Genomic DNA, 18,791 nt, shown 5'->3' with positions numbered 1-18,791 from the left:
CTCACCATACAACTCTTACAGGTGATCAAGTATGTCCTTGGCAGTCTTCATGCTCTCATGCTGGCATTGCAATTCATTGGACATGGATGCCATAATGTAGCACCTAACCTTATTGTCATCATCCAACCATTTCGCATGCATCTCACACTGCTCATTGGTTGGACGGGCTGGTAACACTGGGAGTTCATAGTCTAGAACATATGCTATCTTCTCACAACTTAAGACAATCTTCATGTTGCGGAGCCAATCCTTGTAATTTGGTCCGATCAACCTATTGTTATCTAGAATTCGAGTTAACTGGTTGGAAGCCATTATCATCTGCAGAGAGTAAAGATTCTAATTAGAAATTTGTACTTGATATTAATTTGTTTTAAGGACTTTTAAAACAAAAGTGGATCAAATCCTCCCACTATTTCTCGGATCTCTCACACTCCCTTGGTAAAGATACGGAAACCTACGACTTAGGATTTTAAGTGGGGTGTTGCGGTTCCACCAATCTACATGCCACCTCATCTAACAGTTATTGGTGATATATAGACGATGAGTGTACAACTCTTGTACAATGCTTTATAAGCAAATTGCATCTAACCTAGTCTCCAAGTCATGAGAATCTCGCCTAACAGTTATTGGCCCCGTTTCTTGGTTAAGTCAGACCCACCGTATTTCCTGAAGGAATAAAGCCGTCACTGGGTCCTCATCTAACAATTATTGGAGCCCAACCCCATCTTTACCCCACAACATCACATGTCAATAGAGAGGTCCAATCCTCCGATGCAACTTGTCCACTGTGTTTAGCCGAAATAAATCAACGCCGGAAAGACCTTAGCAACTCTACTATGGTGGAAGATCAATCGACTTAATATTGGGTAATCAAGTCTTAGTGATTCCAACTTTGAATTTTTCATAAAAGATAATCGATTAATTGGCCAGGTAAGCAGGTGGGAGGCTCCCCTTACTCAAGAGTAAGATCCTAATTAAGTAACCACCTTTAAGCTTTCCTAGACACCAATTAGATCAATTATCCAAATCGGGCTAGCTCAATATATCGTTCACTCTTGATTGATTTAGGAAGGTTTTAGGTCTCATGGGATTTACATCTAATGTAATAATCTACCCCACACTATATGTTATGTATTTACATCTTATGTAAATGTCACATTGGTTCAAGTTTACATCCTATGTAAATATAAAACTCTTTTATATATTATGTGTTTACATCTTATGTAAATGACAATTATTTCAGTTTACATCTTATGTAAATGACCTATTGTTTAAGATTTTATTCACATCTCATGTAAATAAAATTTGTTTAACTTATACATACATCTCATGCATATATTAATTTTAAACATAGGCCTAAACAAGTATGGACATGATCAAGACCATATGCATCTCAAGCATATATTTCAGATCTGAACCTTTTAATCTATTATGCTATTCTCTAAATTTCATATCATGCATTACTTGATTTCAAACATGTAATCTAATTGCAATTCTAAAAACAAATTGCAAGATCGAAGGAAAAGAAAATCTACATGCTGAAAATTTCAGCAATCTGAAATTTCAGCACGCAGAAAATTCAGCAAGCATAATCTTTTAAAATGAGATCTAAAAATGTGTTAATCAATCCTTAAATCCTAATCATACTTCCAAAGACGTGGCTCTGATACCACTGTTGAGTTACGCCCCGCGCGATGCAACGATCGCAGCAGAATCTCGCATGGGCCGTCGTTCATCGTATGAACGCGCCACGGATCGTAGAGTTCAAAATTTTTTTTGGATCCAAATTCAGAAGACCTTTGAACTCACGAGGGAGGGAAGATTAGGATCTGAAGGAGGTTGATTAAATATCACAAAAACTGAAATAAAAATCAGAAACAAAGGTTTGAAGATCCCATCTTCAAACTTTGTGTAGATGGAAAAACACCGCAGCCTGATGATCTTTGGAGGTTTCTGTTGGAGCCGCACACGCGTCCGGCCTCTACAGGTATCCACACGAGGACTCGATTATCTGAGATCAGATCTCAACGGAGTGCAGCTCCTTGCAGAGACCTCTCATGACTATCAATGATGATTAGAAGAAGATCAGCAACATAACTCCTTGAAGAAGAACTCCTTCAACCTTGCTCGCGATGGAGGAGGAAAGAGGAAACTTTGCACCGTGGATCTTCCTTGCCTTGCTACCGTGGAGGAAGAGGATGAAGAGGGCCTCTTGCTGCTGTGGAGGAGGAAGAAGGCTTGGGCGTGGGAAGGAAAGAACCCTTGTTTCCTTTGGCGTGTTGGCTCTCCCCTTAGGTTCTCTTCTCACGCTTCCAACGCAACCTTGGAAGAGGAAGGAGGGGCTCCTTGCTGCCGTGGGAGAAGAGGAGAGGGAGGAGGCATGAAGGAGGAAGAAGCCAATGAATTACCATCACACGCCTCCAATGAATCCCTTTTATAATTGGTGGCTTAGGGTTTTTCAAGGCTTATCAAAACTAAGAGATAGACTCTACACTCCAGTGTCTCTACACTGTGGATTCGAGATTCATCCATCTGACTAAGTGATCTGTGCGCTAATCTTATTGGATCGATCACCGTCCCTCGTAATGGATCCATTGATCAGGAGCATTTAAAAATTAATCCCTAATGACGCATGCCTCAAATTCTCAACTCCTTAAGAATATGTGTTATCATCTTATTAATTTTTTGGATGATTTATGGACACATACAAACATGAATGAATAACAAATTGCCCAATCTTATTAATTAATAAGAGTCAAATTACAAATTTATGTCTCAGATTACAATTATGCGTTAGCCACATTGGCTTTTAGGGCATACTTCTAACACCAGTTGCGCTCATAGGTTGATCAAGTACGCCAGTTTATTAAATATTTAAAATTAACAAATTATTAATACGAGGATGATAATTTTTTATCTCAAAAAATACATTTGATTTATCTAATACATAATCCTAATTTTATTTATTTATTTATATATCTTTTATATTTTATAGTTTAAAAAATATTTATATATCATAAATTTAGAAAAATATGATCTCTACCTCAGAAATTACTTTGGAATTATGTAATATGTACTAATTTTTTATAATTTTTGTATTAATTATATATTTTAAATTATTTTTTATATTTAAAAATAATATTTAAGTAATAATATTTTCAAAAATTAATTGCATTTCAGACCCTACATATATTTTTTTAGGCCCTCAGACATGCATAAAAGGTTAATTACTTCTCATTTTTTTTCAAATTTAGGCCTAGGCTACTATACGCATGATCACATCAAAACTTGAATGAATGAAAATTAAATTTTTATATAGAGTAGCTTGTATGGTTGTAAATGCATTTCTGATTTTACAATTTTTTTGAATTTTTATTTTTTTCAAAAATATTTTCAATTCAAAAATATATTTATAATTTTTAAATATTTTATATAATTCAAAAATTAAATTTTTATATGTCAGCATATACTTAGTCCATAGATCTAGAACATATAAAAAATTCAAGCCCAAATTAAAAAAAATGTCATGATCTCTTATTTTTATAATTTTTCATCTATTTCTTCAATGTCCTTAAAAAAGAAGAAAAGAAGAAGATAGAAAAAAAAAACACACCTTTTTTATCCTTAGCTCTTTCTTTTGATAGCCTGAATCAATGTTGCAGATTTTTTGAAAAAAAAAGGATCCTGAATCCACTTACGAGGCGTTGGAAAGGCTTTCTTTGGCCTTCCCCTTCAAGAGCATTCGGCTTTTAAAACCGATGCCACGCCACAGCGGGATGCCACAGCTCGCTGTGGCAATTATTGCCACAATCCTCCACAGTGGGCCTCGATTTTGGCCGGTTCCGGCTGATCCAATCAGGTTTCGACCCTTAGGTGACTGGAATCGTTTTTAATCGGTCGGAGACTAGTTTGGTTCGGGTTGAACCGATCGATACAGCTCGATTAAGCAATTCTTGCCTCAGACGCACCATGTTGATATTCGTATCTATATGGGTCATTGGCTGTCTGTAGCTACAGGTAATAGGTCCACTGGATGACTTAGGACCTGATACGTCTATGGATTCTACTCCACATGTGAAGTCATCTGTAGCTGTATCGTGCCCTCCAGAATGTAGGGGTGCAAATAGGTTTGGTCGGGCCCTCCTGAATGTAGGGGTGCAAATAGGTTTGGTCAGGCCATGAGTGACCCCAACCTAACCCGGTTCTTTGTTCGGGTTCTAATTTTGAACCCAAACCCAACCCAATAGAAGATCGGGTCGGGTCAATGGCTACAATTTTTGATCCGACGGGTCATTAACATGGACCCGCCCTAAAAATTTCGGGTTTGGGTCCGGGTCCGTGTCGGGTCGAGTTCGGATCCAGGTCTTCGAAGAGTGCAGGGTGGTTGAAATGCTAACCCAACATATCGATACATTTTCTTTCCTCAGGAAGCATACGGGGGCTGGACCTTTGCTTTGATATGGCTACTCGTGCTGCATAGTGCCCAAAGGAAGGTACGTGAGCACCACCATTACAACGTTGATTGCATTGTGGCAATATATGTTGGCATCGTATTGTGGAGGATGACTGGCTTTATTTGGTCGGCTAAAAACACATCCATAGTCAAAAAACTTGCCAGACTTGAGGTGGTCCAAAGCATACTTCTTCGTGCAGCAAAGGATTCATACATTGATGACATAAGGAAGCTCTTGAAGGAGGTGGAGTCGCCATCTGGTCCATCGATACTGAGGTGGCGCTGGGGTGACGTACTCACACGTGGGTAATGAACCCAGTGGGGGAAACCCACAGGTCGAGGAGGGTACGCAGAAACTTACGGCCTGCATCGAATATTTCCTAGTGGAAGGGGGGGCCCAGTGGGGGTTGCTACACGGGTGAGGTTTACTCTCCCCCCTTTTATTTTTTTACCAAAAAAAAGAAAAAGAAAAAAAGGAGGTGGAGTTGGCAGGTCAAGAGAGGCAAAGTTCTTCGAATTGGCCATCTGGGCATTTGCGGCGGCCATTGTCACTACTTTCTTGTTCACCTGCATCCTCCTAGCCTTTATATGGATGAGTGATGGTTGATTGATTGCTCACAAAATCCTTAAGGTTGGTTTGTATTGTATCTGAGACATAGCTTTTTGTATGTACTATATGCTTTTTGATACCATTTGAAAATCTAAGAGCATGTGCTTCAGTTGGACGTTTCATGTGTCCAATCAGTCAAAGAATCCTTGATCTTTCATAGGAGAAAGAATGGCATTTTCTGCTGATTTTAGCAAGTACTTTTTGTTGGCGCACTTTCCTTGAAAAGCATCAAAAGGGGCATTCATTGAGGATGGGACTATTTATAAGAGCATGGAGAGGAGACATTCAAAAGTTTAATTGTGATAGACCGGACCAGGCTAGCTTCCAAATATCCTGCCAAATTCACTCCTAGTAGAATGAGCAGCAACATTTATCTTAAAAATGTCTTTCTAAACGAAAAACCTCAAAAACATCCCAAACAAAATATGACATCATAGCAAGGTTTGCTGAACCGGTCGGAACCGACCGGTTCAGCCTGTACCGTATCGGTACCGGCCGGCACCAGTACGGTATAACCATAGAATTCGGTTCCGACTCCGTACCGGTGCGAACCGGTGCGGTTTGCACTGGTACAATCCCGACGTACCGCACCGGTTCGCACCGGTACTCGCGGGAAAGAAGAAGAGGAAGAAGAAGAGAAAGAGGAGAAGACTACCTGTCGAAGCGGGAAAGAAGACTTCTCTTGCGGGGAAGAAGACTACCGGGCCTCTTTCTTTCTCCCGAGCACCTCACGGGGAAGAAGACGTCCCTTGCTCGCAGGAGAAGGGGGAAAGAGAGGAGAAGAGAGGAGAGGGGAAGAAAAGAGAACGGCTGGGGAAGAAGAAGAGAAGGAAAAAAAAGAAAAAAGAGAAGCTGGGGCAGCGCGCCCGCGCAAGTGGGGAAATGCGACCCCGACTCGCGCCCGCGCGCGTTCCACGCGGTGCGAACCACGTGTCCATGCGCAGCTCGTGCTTCCTCGTGAGGGCTCGCCACGTGGGGCAGCGAGTCCATGCAGGGCAGCCTGCGTGGGCTTTTAATGCAACAGAGTGGCATAACGCGAACGCGCGCGCGTCCGCACTTTTTTTTCTGAACCGGTTCGGTCGGTACTGTGTACCTTGCATCATAGCAATTGCATATACAAAATTCAGTCCTTCATATAGGCACAATACAATCTACTTGAAAAGAGCAGATGGTTATTTTTTGGGAAGCTTTAAAGTAGTCTGATGCTAACATGATTGTTCATTCATGAGAAACTACAACGAATTGTTTACCCAACATTGCAGCCTGCAAAGAGCCCCAACAGTGCTGCTGGAGCATTCTCAAGTCCTTCAGCTTTATCCTCCACATAAGTGATCTTCCCATCCTTTATATATTGGGCAATAATCTCCTCAAACTGATTGTTACCAGCATAAGCTAATCATCAGAATTAATAGCAATAGCAGTTTTGTAATCTGCAACCTTATATTTTGTATGAGGAGGTGGGCCATCTACAAATAAAAAATTTTATGAAATTAAAAATTGAAAAGTTTTAAAGCACTAGTACATGACAAAGTTTATGGATGTTCTACAAATTGAACCTGCAAGATGAGGCAAGATATCTCGAAGCCAATCTTGTGTGCATATTAATACCTCAGCCGTATTCAGAGATAGGTTACTACTAAAATCATCCAAAACCCTATCAGCAATGCTGAAGGCAGACTCAGATGCAATGGTAGAAACAGGAATTGCCAAGTCACGTACCATCCTAGACAATATTGGATATTTTGATTCATTGAATCTCCAGTACTCTAGAATGTTAAATTGTTGATCCGCTAATGGATGAAACTGCTAAAAAAAGTATTATTAGGATTATTGGCTTATATTTTAATGTAGGCATCCAAACTAGAGATCATAAAATACCTTCTCTTCCAAATAAGTCTCTAATTCTGACTTGGATGGTTGGGTAACTTCTTGGATAAATTCTTCATAATCTTGCATAAAAAGATTCTAATCTTCTCTACCTTGGGATGTAACGCTATCTCCTTCACTTGAACATGAGAGGCATTTGCGCCATATAAAATTGTATAATCATCATAAAAATTTTGAAAAATATCACGTACTTTTGTTGATCTCAAATGAAGCTGTAGGTGCCTTTTGGTTTCTTTTTTTGGTATGCTGGGCAGCTGTCTTCTTATCTTTTGTGCCACTCACTACCTGTTTACCCTTTGTTCCCATTTCTGCCTAGTTATGTTAGGAGGATGTATGTCGCCCTCTTGACTGAGTCGACCGAATAGCGTAGTAGCCTCGTATAAGTATCTTTTGATCATATCTCCGAGAGGATGTCTCGGACAAGGAGTCGTGGTGACCGGCTCTCCTATGGCTGTGGCTAATCAGATGAAAGGATGAGTGGAATATTGCTCTTTGCCCATTGCCTTACATCGAGAGTTTAGAAACGACGTTAGGAAGGCCTTCTCTGGCCTTCCTAACATTTTTTAATTAGCAAAGGAAAGGGAAGGGGGCCCGGTTCAAAATCGGGTTGACTCGGTGCAAATCGGATTCCGATTTGCACCGAGTTCGAATGAAACTGGTTGGTTCCGAACGGTTCCGGCCGATTCCAGGCTGGTTTTGGTTCAGTCCAGTTAGGGCTTTTTTTGGCTGGTTTTGGTCAGTTCGGCGCCGGAACCGACTCCAATAGGCGAACCAACTTGGTTTTCCACCTGGTCGCTCGGTACGGGCCGAACCGGTGCCCGATTTGGGCTTCCTTGATGGATATTAATACGGATATAAATTGGATAATTAAAAATTATGACCTTAGAATCAAAAATATTTCTAAGTGAATGATAAATCAAGTTAATAGCATATTAATATAGTTATTTATTTTTCTTCAATGTTTATGAGTGCCATATAAAATTAAATAGGATTACAAATAGAATCAGATATTCGAATACAGATCGAATAATTATCTATCCATATCCATTTTTTTAACGGATATGGATACTACTCAGATGCTCAAATTTCTATCCATATTTGGATAGATTCGGATACGAAAATAGATCTGGATGGATATTATCTGATCCACTTTCAGCCCTAAAAATCAAATTTGGCTGGAGAGTAGCTTCATGCCCTTAAATAAGATTTTGATTTTACAGGCATTTTATGAATTTTATTTTATTTTTTAAATTTTTAATTCGAAAATATAATTTTTAATTTAAAAATTATATATAATGTAAAAAATTAAAAATTTTAGTGGGATTGTGTAGGTCATCGATATATCTACAACATATTATGAAATCATGCCAAAATCGAAAATTTTAGCATGATCTTTTATTTTAAAAATTTTGAGGTATTTTTTGGTGTTGGAGAAAAGGAGGAAATGAGGTAGGGGAGGCGAAGCATACCTTATTTTGGGTTGGAACCTTGAATCGTTTTGAATCGTCACATTTTTTGGCCAGGAGGGTTTGAAGAAAACATGAATGAAGGCCTGAGAAGGCTTCCCAACACTTAAAAAGAGAGGGAGGGAGAACCGGTTCGGAGTTTGAACCGATCGACTCGCATCGGTTCCATGCGGAACAAGCTAGTTCGGGCCTATTTCAGACCAGTTTTGCCCGGTTCGGGGTCGATTTCAACTCCCACAATCGAATCGATTCGGTTCCGCGCCGGGTCAGCTTGGTATGGCCCGAACGTGGCGGTTTGGCAAATCATGGTAGAAAGTAATGATATAATGACACCTAGGGGTAAAGATGGAAGGGAAAATGGGGAATGGAGGGCTATTGGCCTGGTTAAAGTTATATCACTCTTGCGCTAAAATAAACTTAGCAGTTTAAGTATGACCAAATAAGTCTATCCACCATTTTTTGGGTGGTGTTTCATTGGTTAAACAAAGAACTCATACCCACCCCCTTAACGGGCATCGAAACTCAGCCTTAGAGTACAAAGATTAGTTAGATCAGAGAAAATACCTGAAATCTAGAGCTTTACAGCTTAGAAAAGAAGCAAAAACAGCAGCAAGATGGAGGCCTCTTGCGTGCAACACAACGATGGTGGGATTGGAAGGTGTTATGGGCTTGATCTTCAAAACCCTTTTCTTCCAATACTTGAAACCATGGTCTGCCGAACCAGTATCGGTAGGCGTACTGGTGGCCTACCGGACCGGTTCCGGACCGGTCGTACCGGTTCCGGACCGGTCGTACCGGTGCCGAACCGGTCCGCATAGTATTGCACACCGCACGCTGCCCACGGTGCGCGGGTGCGCTGCCCAGCGCCGCTGCAAACACGTATCGGTGCGAACTGGTCCAGTTCGCATTGGTACAAAGCGATACCGGGCTTGTACCGGTGCGAATCGTTCGGTTTCCACCGGTACATACTCCATACTGCTCTGTTCTGGTCCCATAGGAGCCGAAACCGTTTTTCACCGCACTACCATACTGGTCAGGGACTAGACCAGTCCGGTACGTGCTGAACCGGCCGGTACAGGCTGGTTCAGCATATCATACTTGAAACCTTTGAAAGCCTTGCAAGGAGAGCAGAAACTTTGGAGAAACAAACACCCAAAAGCCCTTCAAAGGCCTCTCAAGTCCCTTTTGTAAAGCTAGAGGCTTCTTGGAGAAGCTTTGTCTCAAAATTCAAACCGCTCACCTAATCTTACCCCCCACCCCCCACCCCCCCACCCCCCCACCCCCAAGAGACTAAAAAGACCCAAAATCTATCCCAAACAGGACCTGACCAGAATTGGAATACCAAAATAATGAAAATGCCTAGATTGGATAAACCATTAGAACACCCCCAAAGGTCTTCTATGACTCTTAGAATAGTATAAGCAAATATTTATATGTTTACAATTATTATTTTTCATCATCGAAGACCATTAATCAAATCAAAATGATGTATCATGCCATTGAAGTTCTCCATTATGGAATGTGGTGATACATAAGCAGGAAATCTCTAGAATGTTTGATTTTGGCTTCGTGGCATTTTAGCTGTCATAAATTATATTTAATGGTGCAAATTATTAATTTAGATGTTCCATCATTGATTTTGCACCATTAAAGTCTTAGTTGTACTAAGTGTAACAATTCCTCTCTCTCCCCCTCCCTCCCTCCCTCATGTGTGTGTAATTAGAAAAAACCAATGATGTGCCGTCTACTTTAAGAACCTATTCTTACTCATTATCTAGAACAATTAAAATTTGTAGAATTTAGAAACCTTATATTTTTCAAATTCTTTACCTTTGCCTCTAGTGGACACACTATGGACAATATAAGTAAAGTTGGTATGCTATAATGATTGGTAACTATATAAATCAATATCACTGAATATGAATTGCAAATTTTAGAGCTTATGTAAACCAAAATCCAGTGATTTGGATGATTTTAAATCATATACTGAAGCAAAATTTTTCACATCCTACGAAATATGTTCATTTGTGATTAGCGAATGCAGTGCTTTAAAATATCCTGAACATGTTTATTGATTTCAATTTTAAAATTTTTGTAAATCATATTTAGTGGTGTGGAATGGCCGATTGCATATTCCGCCATTAATATGATCTAGTCTTAGTTGTACTTATAGGATTATAACTCACTCTCTTTCTCTCTCTCTCTCTCTCTCTCGTCATATGCACATAAATGTGATGATACACATGCACATTTTTGTAAATTACAACATCGTATTATAACTCACACAAGTTGTTGACTTTTAAGCATCAAGTTACCATAACTTATATCCATGGTTCGCCATACCAGCCCAAACTGGGAGGTACGGGGCGTATCGTACCATTCCAGTTAGGTACCTGGTATGAGAGGCATACCGAGTGTAGTTAGGTACCTGGTACGTGAGGCATACCGAGTGTAGTTAGGTACCTGGTACGTGAGGCATACCAACACTCGGTATGCCAAAAATATCCAATACTGTACCATACCGATACTGTGCTAGTGTGTCACCGGTACCAGATGGCAAACCTTGCTTATATCTCTCATATTTATGTGATGATCATGAAGCTCAGTTCCTTTTGGTTTTTTGGGTAAATGTTGAGTTTCATTTGTCAAACAACTTTTTGCCTCATTTTTTTCCTCGGATGGCCCCTGGTTCTGTATAGCTTAATTCCTATTCTATGATAAAACGGGGCTGATTATTCTATTTGAGAAGTGTGCAAGCTAACAATTATGTTATTCTTACACTTTTGCTTCTTTTTCATGGGAGAAAGGTGAATCGAGTCACTGAACTTTGGCAACAAATTGAATTGAAGGAACTGACTCAAGAAGGTGGATCTTTTCCTACATCTCAAATATTTGCATTGATAACAGTATAATATTCTTGTGTTTATATTCATTTAATGCTTGTTTTGTAGTCTTTTCCTTTTCCTCAGTCATAATATTATTCTCTTATCGTACTACTTTTTTTATGCACGTGGCATAAATTCTGAAAATGTTGTTGATTTAGTCCATTATCAATTAAATACAGTACAATTGAGCCATAACTCTTTACAGCAAGAAAGTGAAAGTGAGTAACAACTATATCCATGTAGCTTATTTTCAATCATTTTCATGTATTAAATAAAATGACAGGTTATGTGCTTACTAGATACCTGCATAATTCATTTCTTAAATTAGCTTCTTGAAAGCTTGGAATTCTTGATTTGTTGTTGGCAGCAACATGGATTGAAGACTTGGTGCCTATAATCATGTTAATTACGAGCTGGCATGCTGTGTTGGCACATTGCATGGCATTTTCTTGGCAGGGACAAATATAGTGCAATCATGTTACCATAATTTTTTTAGTTACTTTTTAATGATTTTTAGTATTAAATATCATAAAAATAATTTTAAAAATATATAGTTTGACTAAAAAGATTCTAAGGCTATAGATTTGTTCCTACTCAACAATATAGGTGAAAAATCAATCAAAACGGATATCATTGGTCTTGCTATATTCGGATTTAAGATTGTTTTGGAAAAGGATTTTTGGTGGAACCAGGACCTCTCAAAATGACTCAATTGGATCTTGGGTTAGCACATGGACCGGTGTTACATCTTAAAATTGACAAACAAGGTACCTAGCTATTACTTTTGAGTTACCATCACTTCTAGGCTAACTTTTTTGCCTATGAAATACATAGAAAATGGAGGGTGACCCAATACCTTGCTAGCTAATGTAGCTGGCTTTGATTTGTTAACTTCCACTTGCTTCCAGCATTGTGTATTGAAGAATACTTCCAAAATTGTTGGAAGCCCTCAAACACACTTCACCCTCTATGGAGCCACAGTAAAAAATGTAAAAAATGGTGCCTGCGAAGCTGCTAATCTCAGTATCAAACAGTGACAACTGCTGGTTCAGCTTTGGTCAATACCACTTGACACTGAGGTGTTCGACCTGGTTTTGGGTGCTGGGTGCCGGGTTCCAGTTCTCTGTCTGCACAACACATGTTGGCTGATACCTCAAGCCTTGGGCAATAAAAATATAACTATTACATTGAAGTTTTTATCTCAACCAAGATCTGAAGAGAAACGTTTTGAATCATGTATAAGGCACTTGTGTGATATGATATTTAAAAAATTGTTAGCCTCTATTGTCTTGGCTAATATAAACCAATATATGCTGAGATATTGGCTGAGCCTTTATCTTTACGACACTGATTGATATTGCGATATTTCAGTTGTTATATATCGTTTGAGATCTCAGGATCCCTGGCTCCCTTTTGATTATCTCCAACTTTCCATCTCAGCTAAGATAAACTGATATCTCTGTTTATTATTGTATTTAGTATCGGTCATCCAATAAGATGACCAAGATATTAGTATTGAAAAGCATTGTGTTACATTTGCTCGTAGAAACACAGCCACTTTGAAACTTTTTTTTATTATAATGCTTTTGTTTCTATCTGTGTTTATGTCAGATTCAATTTATTTCATGACATAAATCTTGTAATAGTATTTGATTGTAAATAATTAGTATTAGTTTTCCAGTTAGAACTAAGACAGGTTATAAATCAAATATCTGATATCAGTTCTTAAAACCCAAACAGGAAATTTTTATTTTGCTCTTACATTTGCCTTTCTGGGTTTGACTCTCTCTGTATTACCTATATTGCTGGGCAATTCTGTTTTTCTTTGTTCTTTGTATACTCACCTTCTTAGCTTGCTTCTTTGATAATTATTTGTCTCCTTTTGTGCAATCTAGCAACATTAGATGCATGCAACCAATCTGTTACAGTTAGAGGCACAAACTGGGGACTCACTTAAATTTAAAAGTACAAGTTAGCATTGCCCAGTTACATATGATATCACTCTAAGATTTATCGATTAACATATGCTCTGCCATCATCTATCTAGTGATACATTCTACTATAAATATGACCTCTTCCATCTTATGCTGCTCAAAAATTTTAGAAAGTGCTTTTCAACTTTGACTATTAGTGAATGTATTTGTTGTTATGATTTCTTTTCCACTTGCAATATTGTAAACTTGATCTCATGTTAGATATTCCCTTGGTTGCAAGGAGTTGAGTTCTATTAGCTCATGAGGCTGTTGCCTATTATATGCAATCTTAAAGAGTTGTAGAAATGCTGAAGTATATGTTTGCACCAAAGTTTGCCGACTCGGTATCGAAACCCGTACCAGTACCATTTTATTATAGTATCGGTACGTTTGGTACAGGGGCCTGTTAGGCGTACCATGTCAGTACACCTTCCGTTCCACATATAGGTTCCAGTACCAGTATAGTACGGCATGGTCGGTACCGACCGGTATGTTAAACCTTAGTTTGCATTATACTAAACCTTTCTTTTGTATAGTATGAATAAACCTTTCTTTTGCACAGCATTTTGTTTGGTGTCTTACAAAGTTTGCTGGAAAAGCAGTTTTCACCAGTTATTGAAGTATCAAGATGTACTATAATTAAAACTATACCAGAAAATGACAGTTTTTTTGGAAATTTATAGATAGTTTTCTTGCAGATGCAATCCTTTAAGTTACTGCTTGCACCGCATATGTGCTGAACATTCATATACAGAATATCAGATATGTGGAATAATAAGCAGTAGTGCCCATGTGCTCAGATGGGCTGACATCTAATATATACAAGAAGTAAAAAATTCCTTATCCATTCAGCACACCACAAAAAGTGACGTAAACAACTTACAGCTGCTTTTCGCTTTGTGCAGAATACAAAAGAAAGATGTCTAAGACTCATCAGGTTGCCTCCTCTCTAAATGAAGTAAGCCATCAGCTGCTTTTGATATGTAATATTCTGGAGTCTGAAAAAGGGTAGCCTAACACACAAGGCTCCTGCTATTGCGGTCTGGGGAGCGTCAGATGTAGGCAGCCTTATCCGCACACATGGTCTGCCGTATCGGTCGGTACGGGTTGGTACCGGCCGGTACATACCAGTACCGGATCCTATCGGTACGGTACAGCTACATATTTCGGTACTGAACCGTACCAACCGGTACCGATGCGTACCGATCCGGTACTGATGCGTACCAATCCGGTACCGGCCCGTACCGATCCGATACCGGTCCGAACCGACCGATCCGGTACCGGCTCCAAATTTTTTTTGGCTTTTAGCCCCATCGGTACAGTACCGGTTCGGCTCGGTTTGGTTCGGTACCGTACCGGTACCGATGCCCACCGGTACGTCGGTACAGTCGGTACCGCGTACCTTGCCCGCACATGTGGAGAGGCTGTTTTAGTGTTTCGATCCCATGACCTTCAGGTCACAATGGAGCAATCTTACCATTGCACTAAGGCTCACTCTCTAATATTTTGGAGTCTAGACTCTTTCTAAAAGGAAATATTGCATTTAACATAGCATTGATCTCAAAAATACCAATTAGGTTTTAAGTTTTACAGGTTGGACAAAGAAAATGCTATGATTATTTATATTTCTAAATTCTAATTGTTTTATCAAATTTTATCTAGACAGAATCCCTGAGAAGGTCTCAACTCGAACAAGAAATTCTTGGTGCAGAGTTCTCTTTCATATGTGATAAAATTGTGAAGTTGAAGGACAAGGTAAGTTATACAAATTTCTCTATTTAATATTTTTCTAAAGCAATCTAACACATTCATAATTCCATATGTATGATATATGGTGACATTATATACAACCACTAAATTTTATATCTGGAAGTATCTTTTCAATTTTTTTTTTGCAAAAGCATTATTTGACCATATAGATGTGCTTTAGGTGTGCTTGAAACTTTAAGGGCTTGCATGATACTGCAATTATCCGCTGTTTGGGCCAATTTCCCTGTATATCCTTTTGTATCTTCAAATGTGCATACTATGTGAGGATTATTCAAGAGATAGTAATCCGTCTATACATGCAAACAAGCTCATGACATTTGTCCATGCATTTACTCATACTTACACATGTAGAAGATTTCAAACAAGTTATACTCTGATTGTGGCTCTTGATTTTTTAAATATACCTAAACTGTTTGATCATTGAGCTGTAAAACATGCAGTTATGAAAAGGTTACATAATTACTGAAGAAGATTTCTTCTTGCTCTCTCTCTCTTTCTTGTCCCTTTGATCTGGCTATTCAGGACTAATTTTCTTGTTCTTTCGTTTGTTACCTTAACCTTTCTCAGGTATAAGTATAATTTTTACTAGGAACCAAGAAGTTACTCCAAGTAAGTGATATAAGGCTGTTGGGCATGAAGGCTCATAATTTAGGTGGTTTGCAAGCATAAATTTCAAATTATAAGTCATATTCAGCTTAGCCACCAAAAGCTTTATAAAAATGGTTCATTAAATCGATACTCTAATAGTGGTTTTGGTACTAACGGCTGATTGTGAGGTGATGCCTTACTAGTTGTTCTCAATAATTTGGATGACTATATTTACAATTTTATTCATGTCTAGATGAATCGTGATGCTGTAAATTGCGATAGCAAATCAATGTCCAGAGAATTGCAGCCTTGGCACGTAAATGTGCGCTTTCATTGTATGCAATGACTTCTGGTTTCCAATTTCATTCCTAATGAAATGTTTTAATTAAATGATTTATATTTTCAATAAATTGAAGTACAGCTGGATGAAAAAGAAGCCTTTATCTTTGTATGGACTTGCACTATTTTTATATCCTGAAGCACAATGATTTTAACCGAAACTGAAATGAACCTTAATGTTTTGGCCAGAGCTGCTGAGATTAGTAGCAGATCTCGAATCTGTTATCTGAAAAGCCAAAATTGGCCAAGATGTGGTAAGATTGGTTGCCGTATGTTAGACTGGTTTTGGGTAGCTTTGGCCCTTGATTTTGGATGCATCATAAATATTTTATACCTGGGCTAACAGAAATAACCTTTGGAATATTTTAATTCTATGAGAAACCTATTCATCATCTGTTACATTCAGTCATTGCAAGCTTTGAAGCACTTCCAAAGAATTTTGATTGCTATTCTTTCAGATTAGAAAATTCATTTGGAATAAAATGATTATTTTGAAATTTATTGTTCTCTGTCCTACTGAACGAAAATAGGATGCTCAAACAATTATCTAATTTATGTATACAAAATTGGATGAATTTAAGGTGGATTTTTTCCTCTTTTCTTCTTTTTTTTGGGACACTAAACAGGATGAAATTTATAAGTTGCATTTGTAATCTTAAGATGATTATGTTTCAGCTATGTATATGAAGAATGCATATACCTCGTCATGAAAATGGTTTTTGACTTCAGATGTATTTGGAGCAATTGTTTCACCCTCATGTATGTAGATTATTGTGGCAAAACATTATAGATGTCCCTTGATCTTAAATATTTTTTTCTTGGTTGTAAATTGTTTAATCAGAATTTTGCATAGACATAGTATGCTTGAAGCTAACTCATCGGCCTCATTGTGAAGGCAAAGAAGTTAGAAGACAACATTGAAATTACAAGAAGAGAGATGCTGCATCCAACTGAAGTAGAGGTTGAACTTAAAAAAAGGCTTGATCAACTCACTGATCGCTTAATTCAGAAACAAACACAGGTCTTTTCCCTTTAGAAACTTCTTCCTATTTAGATTGGAGTTTAAATTCTCGTCTATTTTATAAATTGTATTGGTTTTTGAGGCATTATTTCACAAATTATTTAACCTCAGCATGGTTGTAACTGTATTATTAAAAGTGAAAATTCGATAACAAGCAATCTATATAGTTCTATTGTAGTTACATTGCTTTTAATCTGGTAGATCCTGCTTAAGAATTATAGGTTTCTCTACTCGGTGAAATTTTACCAATTTTTCCTTGTTAAAATTCTTTCAATATACATGTAGTTGTACAATTCACTATTTTATCATTAAGGATGAAAATAGAATTTATATTGTATACTTTGTTAATGACAATTGAAAAATGCACGATTCTTCTTCTAGCTTAGAAGCTATGCTTCTCTACCAATCTAATAGAAATAAGAGTACTTGCGTATTTATGTTCTTGATAAGTCTCGTTTGTAGTATAACAGTAAATTCAAAGAGTCTCAATAAAGATTGTTATTATCCACTTAAACCTAGGTACAACAAAACATCTGCTAATTGGATACCTTAAATGTGAAATTGTAAAGCATCTTTTTGTTTTCAATTGATATTAGGGAAACTGATATATCCTGGATAATTAATTAGTTTAAAGTCCATCTGAGACCTGAAACAATCATGTGAGGTTTAAACATATCTCTTTCCATGCTGAACGGATTTGTCCTTATTTATTTGTTTTCAACAACTCTTTTAAACATGGATGGCTGACTGCTCACTGTTACCCTAGGTTGAGACTCTATCATCTGAGAAAGCAACACTGATGCTAAGAATGGAGGTGCGTGGATGTGAAGAAACCAAACTAATTATTTTCTATTATCTTTCCAACTAATTTCAATTTGAATTTTCTACTGTCTTTTCAACTAATCCAATATGACCATCCGTTGCAGATGGTTTCCAAGTTGCTTGATGAAAGTGGCTTGTCACTGCAAGCAAATGATTTTGCAGACTATTCAGAAACTGGTCTAGCCAATTTATTGGCAAGAGTTGATATTGAGGCTGGGACATGGCAACCACCAAGTTTGGCGCTAAATCCAGCACTCCATGATAGAATAAGAACCAGGCAGCAGCAACTAGGATCTGTTCTTCGGCAGTTGGATGCTATCTTCTCTGCTGGAGTCGTCTGTATGAGGAGAAATCCGAAGGCCCAGATCTGGTCCATGCTCTATCTTTTGTGCTTCCATCTGTGGGTCATGTATATACTAAGCTCGCATTCCCAGGTGTCAGATAGTGCTAGACCTGGTGCAGTTTTCTCCTTAGAAGCCATAAATAAGACATCAGGTTCCTGATACCCTATAACTGTGCTGCTTGCTTTCTTTATATTTTGTTATCTTATTATTCTTTAGGAGTGAGTGATTATGTTGTCAAATGAGATCTCATTACCATTCTTGAAATGGAAATATGGAGGAATGATGATGTATTGTGTGGTTCTGTTGTATTTGCTGTCATCTTAGGTTTGCTTAACAAAAATGCATTGTGTAACTTCTGGCTTGCTTTCGTTATATCTTCTTGGTGGCTGCAAAATAATTTGCGAAGTTGCATGGGCCTGCAACGTGCCGAGAGGTTGCTTAGGGATTCTGAGTACTTTCAATGTAAAACTGGCGTAACCGTCTCTTTCATTTGCCCAAATTAAAGCTTGAAAAGAGTTTGTCAATGGTCTTACATGCGCGCATGCAATATGTTCACAAACTTGTATGACCATGCATGCCCACACACCCACATGCATGAACACATGCCTGTATGTATGGTTGCATTCATCCATG

At 38.3% G+C, this 18,791-nt stretch overlaps 1 protein-coding gene across 2 annotated transcripts in view; it reads left to right on the top strand.

The window, feature by feature from the left end:
• The window catches only part of GC2 (golgin Putative 2), a 58,434-nt gene extending 39,924 nt beyond the window's left edge, over window positions 1-18,510 (top strand). The window contains exons 5-10 of one of the 2 annotated variants that reach the window (XM_039116093.2): window positions 11,224-11,281; window positions 14,180-14,232; window positions 14,937-15,029; window positions 16,867-16,992; window positions 17,759-17,806; window positions 17,919-18,510. In XM_039116093.2, coding sequence (XP_038972021.2) covers window positions 11,224-11,281; window positions 14,180-14,232; window positions 14,937-15,029; window positions 16,867-16,992; window positions 17,759-17,806; window positions 17,919-18,317 — 777 coding nt within the window. In that variant the 3' untranslated portion in view covers window positions 18,318-18,510. The remainder of the gene's footprint in view (window positions 1-11,223; window positions 11,282-14,179; window positions 14,233-14,936; window positions 15,030-16,866; window positions 16,993-17,758; window positions 17,807-17,918) is intronic. The other variant, XM_039116094.2, reaches the window with a different exon arrangement.
• Window positions 18,511-18,791: the final 281 nt, after the last annotated feature.

The sequence above is a fragment of the Phoenix dactylifera genome, chromosome 5 (genome assembly GCF_051530095.1).
Source record: "Phoenix dactylifera cultivar Ajwa chromosome 5, Ajwa_hap1_PhDact_Kaust_v1.1, whole genome shotgun sequence".
NCBI lineage: Eukaryota > Viridiplantae > Streptophyta > Magnoliopsida > Arecales > Arecaceae > Phoenix > Phoenix dactylifera.
Note: the sequence above shows the minus strand (reverse complement) of the source record. Positions and strands in the feature narration are given on the sequence as shown.